Raw genomic sequence first — 8,377 nt, forward strand, 5'->3', positions numbered from 1 at the left:
AGTTTTACCTGCTTAAACAATCCGTACTTTTAACAGGAATCCTACCGTACTAACCTCCTAGCACTAAGCACACCTAAATTAAACTATTTTTAAGTATTTAAACAAAGATTTTCTTCAAACTTTTATAATTTTTACCACTCGTGTTTTCAGTAAACAAATTTTCCACCCGGTCCGTTCGGCTGACGTGATGAAGAGAGCGAGCGAGACCGCCAATCCTCTGACAGTTCAGGGGAAACGTCAGTTGATCCGCCCGCCACTGAACTGCATTTCACAGCGGCGCGTCGAAAGCGACGCTTGCAGTGTTGCCGATGTCAACATCCTCCCCCTCGTGACGCTGGCCGATGGCTGCCTTTGGATCCGTGTCACCCTTAAGCTCAACATCCAACACTGCCAATCTACTGACCGATTGCCTTGACAGCCCTCTATTCGTTTGCACGACTGCATGGCGAACTCTCCCGTCCACCCCGGGGAATACTTCCAGAACCCTACCTCGCACCCACCCATTTCTCTTAGCTTCGTTCACAATTACAACCAAGTTCCCCACACCGATCTCCTGAACTTCGTTGAACCACTTCGTGCGACGAGTCAAAGTGGGTAGATATTCCCGGACCCAACGACGCCAAAACATGTCCAGCTGGCACTCTATCTGGTTCCAGATGCTCTTCAGGGCTACAGCTCCATCCACAAACTGCTTGCTCGGTTGCTTTACGCCGTTCGAACTGCCTAGCAAAAAGTGGTTGGGCGTCAGGGATTCAGCTTCCTCGCTATCCAATGGTAAATATGTCAGAGGTCGGGAGTTGACGACTCCTTCAGCTTCTACCACAAATGTATTCAGGCCTTCGTCGTCGAGCTTCCGTCCCGCGCACAAGCTTTTTTCCATGGCCGTTTTCACTGAGCGTACCATACGCTCCCAGCTCCCACCCATGTGAGGCGTTCCTGGAGGTATGAAGACCCACTTGGTGTGAGTGTTGGTGAAGGTTGCTGCTAAGTCGTCCTGAAACTGGCCGATTTGTTGTTCTAGAATGTTGCCGGCTCCACGGAAGTTGGTTCCGTTATCCGAATGGATTTCCAGTGGTGCCCCTCGTCGAACAATAAAGCGCCGAATGCTCATAATGCAGGATTCTGTTGTGAGGCTGTGGACTACTTCGACGTGAACTGCTCTTATGGTTAAGCAGGTAAATAGAGCCACCCAGCGTTTAACCGAACTTCTGCCTCTCTTGACCAGGATTGGACCAAACAGGTCTAAACCGACGTAGCTGAATGGACGTTCGAACGATGCTAGCCGTGCTGCGGGCAGAGGACCCATCCTAGGTACCTGTGGTTTGCACCTGTATACCTTGCAATGTTGACACTGGCGGATTATTTTCTTGACCGTTGCTCTAATCTTCGAAATGTGGAAGGACTGGCGAAGCTCGTTCACCACAGTTTCAAAGTTGGCATGCAGGAACTTTCGATGATAGAAGTCGATGATCAGCTCAGTAATTCTGTGGGTCGGAGGAAGAATGACAGGATACCTCACTGTCATGGCGACGTTTTTTGCTGCTCCAACTCGGCTATCCACTCTGATGACAAAGTTTTCGTCGAAGTATGGTGATATGTGGTGTAGTTCGCTATGCTTTGGGAGACGATCCTGACCGTTCGAGTTCTGGTGAAGATTTCGTCGAAGGATAGATGCCTCCACCGGGTACGATTGTTGCTGCGCTATCCAGAACAGTGTGTTTTCAGCTGCTAACAACTCCTCCTGGCTCAGGTAACTGCTTTCTGCTTCGACGGGATACATCTTAAGTCGACGATTTACGTAGCGATGTACATATGCCACAGTTCGCAGCATTCGCTCCCACTTGCTGAATCTACTGGTGTCGACGATCGCTACTGGAGCTACAAACCCAGAATGGAGACAGGATACTTGGCGAGACGTCTTCAACTCCTCCTCGGTGCTAGTCGGCTTCCTCGGTTGTGGCCATTCGTCCTCGCCTTCTTGAAGGAAATCCGGACCACGAAACCAAGCGTTTTCTGCAGTCAAAGGCGGGCCTTGTCCCCATTTGGTGGCGAGGTCGGCGACGTTCTGTTTTGATGGGACCCATCGCCACTTTGCGATGTTGGTGTTTGAAAGGATTTCCCCTACTCTGCAGGCTACGAACTGGGTGTATCTCCGATGATCGGACCGTATCCAGGCCAGCACAGTGCTTGAGTCGGACCAGAGAACACATCGCTTTATTTCGAATGTATGGCCTTCTTCGATGAATTTTCTTAGACGGGTTCCCATTACAGCCGCTTGAAGTTCCAGGCGTGAGATGGACCAATGCTTCAAAGGTGCGACCTTCGTTTTTGCTGCAACCAGTGCACACGCGTACCCCCCGGTTATCTTTGGAGCACGGAAGTATCCCACAGCAGCGCAGGCGTCCTCGCTAGCATCCACGAAAATGTGGAGTTGTAGATCATCGTAGTCAACACTGTCGAAGTAACATCGTGGAATCTGCAAGCTATCGATAAGCGGAAAACCTTCGATCCAGCGTAGCCATTTCTCGTGCTCTTCGTCTCCCACGACTTCGTCCCATTGCGTACCAGCGCGCCAAATATCCTGGAGTAAGACCTTTCCATGCAACACAAACGCGGCGAGCAACCCTAAGGGGTCGAAAAACGTCATAAGACAGCGAAGTGCCTCGCGCTTCGTAGGTTTACGTTTAGACGACACTATCTCCTGCAGTTCCGGGGCCAAAGCGGTAGAATAGCCCAAGACGTCATCATGCGGCAGCCAGTGCATTCCAAGCACTCTTTCGGCAGTCAAAGTTGTCTCCAGCTTCAGGGATTTGGGTTCGGGAGAAACGTTTCCACCAAGGACTGTCACAACTTTCTCACTGTTTGATCTCCAGTCCCGTATATTGAAACCACCTGCTGCGTGTATCGATTTGATCTCTGTCGCTATCTTGATTGCCTCGGCTACGGTGCTGAAACTTTCGGCGTAGTCATCAACATAATGTCCGCTTATAATTCCTTCAACCGCGCGAGGGCTTGTCTGTTTGAATTCCTGGGCGTTCCTGTTTTTCACGTACTGGGCTGACGCTGGTGAACACGCTGAACCGAACGTAGCGACGTCCATTACGTAGGTTTCAGGTTTACTGCTTCCATCCGGCCTCCAAAGAAACCGCTGCGCTTGTCTGTCACGCTCGTTGATACGGATCTGGTGAAACATTTCAGCAATGTCTCCGGTAACTGCAAACTCGTACTGTCGGAACCGAAAAAGTACCCAAGGAAGAGGGGCTAACTCGTCTGGACCTTTGAGCAGCATAGTGTTGAGTGAGATGCCGTCGACTGTCGCTGATGCATCCCAAATCATCCGCACTTTCCCGGGCTTCTTCGGATTCACCACAACGCCTAGTGGTAAGTACCAGACACGTCTTGGATCAGAATTAACTTGCTCACCTTCGGTTATACGATGTGCATACCCTTTGGCTTGGTAGCTCTCCATTTGCTTCGTCAAGTTTAGCCGCAGTTCCGGATTCCGAGCCATCTTCTTCTCCAGGCACTCGTATCGTTTAAAAGCCATCGGATAACTGTCGGGAAATTCAAATTGGTCGTACTTCCACAGCAGACCCGTCTCGTACCGGTCTCCTTGCTTCTGTGTCGATTCCTCCAGAATCCTGCGCGCTCTCATGTCAGCTTCTGACTCTAGTCTCGTAGTAGCATGAATCCCCATTTCTTCCATCTCGAAGTATTGTCTCACTACTTTGTGCAGTGAATCGTCTTGTGAACAGCTACACGCGTGATAGTTCACCTGGACTGCTGTGTGCTCTGAGGACCGGCCACCATAAATGCACCAACCCAGCTTCGTCTTCGCTGCCACCGGCTCGTTGGTGCGACCTTGTTTGATCCGAAGCGGAACTGTCATGTGCAAATTGTTGACGCCGATGAGGATTCTAGGCACGGCATTTTTGTAACTGGCAACTGGAAGCCCTTTTAAGTGTGGGTAGTTTCTAACCAAACCTTCATAATCCAGAGATTGAGTGGAGAGAGCAAGGTTGCTCACCGTACGCGCGTCGCTTAAACGCATCTTGTTTTTACTCGGACCAGAAATCTTGATGTCGACAATCTTGGACTCCTGCTCTGTACGCATCATATCGCCGGTCCATTGGAGGCACAAAACCTGTGGTGTTCCTTGTATTCCTAGCTCTTCAACGAGCGAGTCTTCGACCATAGTGAGTGACGACCCCTCATCAACAAAGGCAAAGGTCTCCACTGACTTGCCGTTCCCATGAACCGTAATTGGAAGAATTCGGAACAAGAAAGTAAGTTCCGGACTATGGTGAGCATAGTTGTTTCCATGGGTTGGTGTATGAGAAGTAGATGGCTGTGAGATTGGCACTACGGTATTAGCAGAATTCCTCGTCGTTGGCTTGTTCTGATGTCCGCTTCCTGAACCAGGTTCCCGTGGATTTGATGTCGAGTTTTTTGAACGTCCGGAATGTAGGAGCTGATGGTGGCGATGTGTACAACCGTTGACTCCACACCTACCGCTGATACGACAGGACCGCTTCCCATGGAAGTTCAGGCAATTGCGGCACGCTCCATATCGCTGCACAAGGTTCCACCGCTCGTCGACACTGATTGCTGAAAACCTGCTACAATCTTTCAGTGAATGTTGATTTCGAAAGCAGGCTGGACAAAGCTTCTCGGTAGGCACCTGGTTCCGTTCCTCACACTCCGAATGCACATTCAAAGATCCACGCTTCGGTTTCAGCTTGTCCTCCCTTTTCACTGCTCCGTTGTAAACGGAGACACGGCTTGCAGACTTCGCCACTTTCGTCACAAACGTTGAAAACAGTTTCAGATCCACTCTTTCTTCGAACTCACTAAACTCCACCCACTTGAACTGATAATCTGGAGGCAGTCGGTTCACTAGCTCGTTCAGCAGACTCGGATTTGACAGATGGTCTTGTTGATTGGCAGCATCCAAATGACCACAAAGGCTTTGTACTGCAATCCCGAAATCTATGAAAGTTGCCAGCTTATCCGCTTTCGGTGCGGGGACGGAACGAACTTTATCCAGTAGGGCATTGATAAGAAGCTCTGGACGCCCATAAAGAAAACGTAGGGTTTACATAATGAAAGGAACCGATTCAGGGGTGTGAAGTCGGCTACGGACTGATTCTAAGGCATGACCTTTCAGGCAGCGTTGAAGTCTACCGAGATTCTCAACCGGACTATAGCCGCAAGCTAGCGTAGAGTTTGTAAAGCTGCTGACAAAAACTGGCCAATCGTTGGCATTACCGTCAAAGGTTGGGAGGTCCCTTGGGAAAACTTGACGGGCTAGTAGTTGAGAGGGGGTTGGTTGGAAAGTATTCAGAAAATGGGTAAAATCCGGAAATTCATTCGGGCCTAAGCCAAGTTGTTTTATAAGGGGTGCGAGGTGGTCTATGTTATGATTTCTATCATGGCTCGAATCATTGGCAGAATAATTATTCGCATTATGATTATTATCATTTCGATAATCATAAGTATTATTGGTATTGAAGGCAGTATGGTTTGAATTATGTTCATTGGTGGTTTTATGGGCAGTATGGTTGTGATTATGGGCAATATTGAGCGGCATGTATTGTTCGAAAGAAGAATAAAATGGTTCGGCCTTACCTTGAGCTTGATGGAGGGGGGGAGGAGTGGTTACCGGTGGCTGTGTTGATGAGAGCCGTTGCTGGTTGGAAACCCTTGAAGATGGCACCGGTTGACCCGACGTTGAAGGCTGGACCACCGACGGTATCATCGTCGATCGCTCCGGCCACTGCTGGTAGGGCGGTTGACCCGCTTTCGATGAACGCTGCTCCTCCAATATTTGCTTGCCCCTCGGACCGACCTGCTGCCGTTGAGCCATCGCCGGAATAGGCTGCGCCCAATTTGGGTTGGGTACCGTTGGTTTTGATGAAGGCCTAAGGAATGCCGGTTCGACATTCCTATTCGATGTCTCCTGATTCGGCGCACTGAGCACCGAGCGTGAAGTAATTTCCGGTACTGGTAGACAATAACCAGAACTGGTCGGAGGTGCCAACGCTGGAGCTGATGGTCCCGACTGGTATAGTTGGACCTCTGGTTTATCCTTCGCTGTACTGGTGGAATCCTGGACCGTACGACCAATAACCGGCGACCCATAAACCGCGTTACGATCTAGCGGCCCTGCTTTCGGATCTTGCACGTGAAAGACGTTCTTTCGCAGCAATAACGATTCCCATTGATGCATTCCTACCACGGAAAGGGAATCCCAATTCGGCCAGTTCATTCTGGAAGGACCCAGATCCGGATGCTGGACCATACTGCGCCGCTTTGGAAAGGCACCGGTAATCCGCTGGGGGGTCGGTGGCAATTCTTGATGGTTGGATTCGGTTTGAATCGCGCTGCTATTCGTTGCCTGCTGCTGATTCACTTCGTTGATGGTGGGCGATGATTGTACCCAATCTTGAGTTCTATAAGACCGCTCGATTGTAGTGTTCAAAATCGATCGATCACCTTCTTCTTCTTCTTCGCTGGAAGAATCCTCCGCCTGCATAACGGAGAATCTCTCCGAGACATGCTGTTTCTCGGCCTCTATTTCTTCCAACGTGGCTCTCAATGCCACTTCCCTCGCTTTGCGATCCAATGCGCGCTTTTCATCAAGCTGCTGCAGCTGAAGATCACGTTTGCGAGCCCGGGAGCTTTTCTCGGATGTAGTTGATTTAGCACGAATTGTTGGCTGGCTGGGTATTGGTGAGCATAGTCGGCAAGACCATGGCCGATTTTCCACCGACGGAGTAACTCCCGCACACGATTGATGCCACCAGCGCTTGCAGCGATCACACTGGACGAGATCGCAAATGGAATCAGGCTCCGAGCACGCATAGCAGTTGTACCCCTTTCGGCGTTGGTTCGGTGTAGCAACGGGATTACTTCCGGAAGAAGGTTTCATCTTGGTCGTGATGAATTTTTTGAAGTTTGTTGCGAGCGGATCGAGAAAAAACGCTGATTTTTGACAGCAGTTTGTACAGCTTCAAACTAAAAAACATATTTTATTAGTTTTGTTTTAAATTAATTCTAAATCGTAAATTGTGTGACTTACAAATTCAGTTTTCTCTTATATGTTGTCTCGCGCCCGAACAACTTGTTTATTGTAGGCTAAGTGCATGCGCTTCAACTGCATGTATGAAGATTTAGGTTAGGATATATTTTAATAATTTCTTTTAATCTGTTTGTGTACCTTCCCGCATAGCTAAATACGATACTCCATATCTTCCATATTATTCCGTTCTGATTACATTAATAGTAACGTTCCAATGTGGGTCTTGGCTCAATGTGCATTTGCTAGAACGGATATAATATTATTTATGAAAGATACAATTAATATTCTAAGAAATAAATTGATTATTTTTGCAACGCGTTGAAATGATTAAAAATTATTTCTTAAAGATACAGTGAATAGTTTTAAAAATAAAATGATTATTTTAGCAACACGCTTCCCCTTTTCTGCTGTCAGACTACACGCGGTCGGATTTCGGTAAAAAAAACAAATACTTCGAGCAGTTCGCGTAAATTTAACGGGCTGTGGTTGTGGCCAGATCCAGGCCTCCGAGGAATCAAAACAGCGCGAGGTTAGAGGTATGTTCCAGCACTTGAAAAAAAGTTTTTAAAATGATTCTTTCTTAATCATTTGACTCAATAAATGTCCAATTCAGGTTCGGAGGAAAAACCCTGCAACGACGACCAGCGACGAGTGGTCACTTCCTCAATATGGCCAAACAACAATGCAAGCAACACCCATGCCGAAGGTGCTATTCACATCATCCGGAAGGCGTTTTACGGAACATCCGGAAGGAGCTAAACATTGAAAGGTTACTTGACAAGTATGTTAAATAAAATAAAATAAATGGAATAAATTACAAAATGTTTTGAATTAATTCCGAAAATCGAACAAAACATTATTAATTTTGATCTTTTTATCAATACTTCACGATATGCTGTATCTTATTTTTCTTATGAGACGATCATTCAGAAAAGATTCCACGTATGATATAGCTAGCCACAGAGCGAATAGAAAAAAGCAAAAAAATGAATCGTTTATTTACTTAACAACCCGTTCCCTGTATCGTTATTTGTGTCTAAACGATTCCAATTCATGAAAAAACGATTAGTATAATCGTTCATTAATAATCCACAAACTATAAAGGGAATCTTTTGAGTGTCTTGGGAGGAAGATAATGAGGATCGTTATTGTATAATACTGCTCCATGCGGGTTGTTAACCTCGTTCGAATCTAGCTTTAATAACCTTTATTCAGAAGCTAAACTTCAATCCGATCACGGTCAGACTTCGTAGGTTCTGGTACTGCATGAATGAGGTTATGTTTAAGCTTCTAAGT

At 47.5% G+C, this 8,377-nt stretch overlaps 1 protein-coding gene across 1 annotated transcript; it reads right to left on the minus strand.

Moving 5' to 3' along the window:
• Window positions 1-268: 268 nt before the first annotated feature.
• Window positions 269-6,931, minus strand: LOC129753738 (uncharacterized). Its single transcript, XM_055749582.1, has 2 exons — window positions 5,629-6,931; window positions 269-5,067 (listed from the first exon to the last, which is right to left on the minus strand). The coding sequence occupies exons 1-2, from the start codon at window positions 6,929-6,931 to the stop codon at window positions 269-271; spliced, it is 6,102 nt and encodes a 2,033-aa protein (XP_055605557.1).
• Window positions 6,932-8,377: the final 1,446 nt, after the last annotated feature.

The sequence above is a fragment of the Uranotaenia lowii genome, chromosome 3, assembly GCF_029784155.1.
Source record: "Uranotaenia lowii strain MFRU-FL chromosome 3, ASM2978415v1, whole genome shotgun sequence".
Taxonomy (NCBI): domain Eukaryota; kingdom Metazoa; phylum Arthropoda; class Insecta; order Diptera; family Culicidae; genus Uranotaenia; species Uranotaenia lowii.

Bases quoted from the DNA above. Each gene is read 5' to 3' on its own strand.
- LOC129753738 (XM_055749582.1), bottom strand. From the start codon at position 6,931: ATGAAACCTTCTTCCGGAAGTAATCCCGTTGCTACACCGAACCAACGC. The intron at 5,068-5,628 runs GTAAGGCCGAAC...ATGGGCGTCCAG, and splicing joins CCCCCTCCATCAAGCTCAAG to AGCTTCTTATCAATGCCCTA.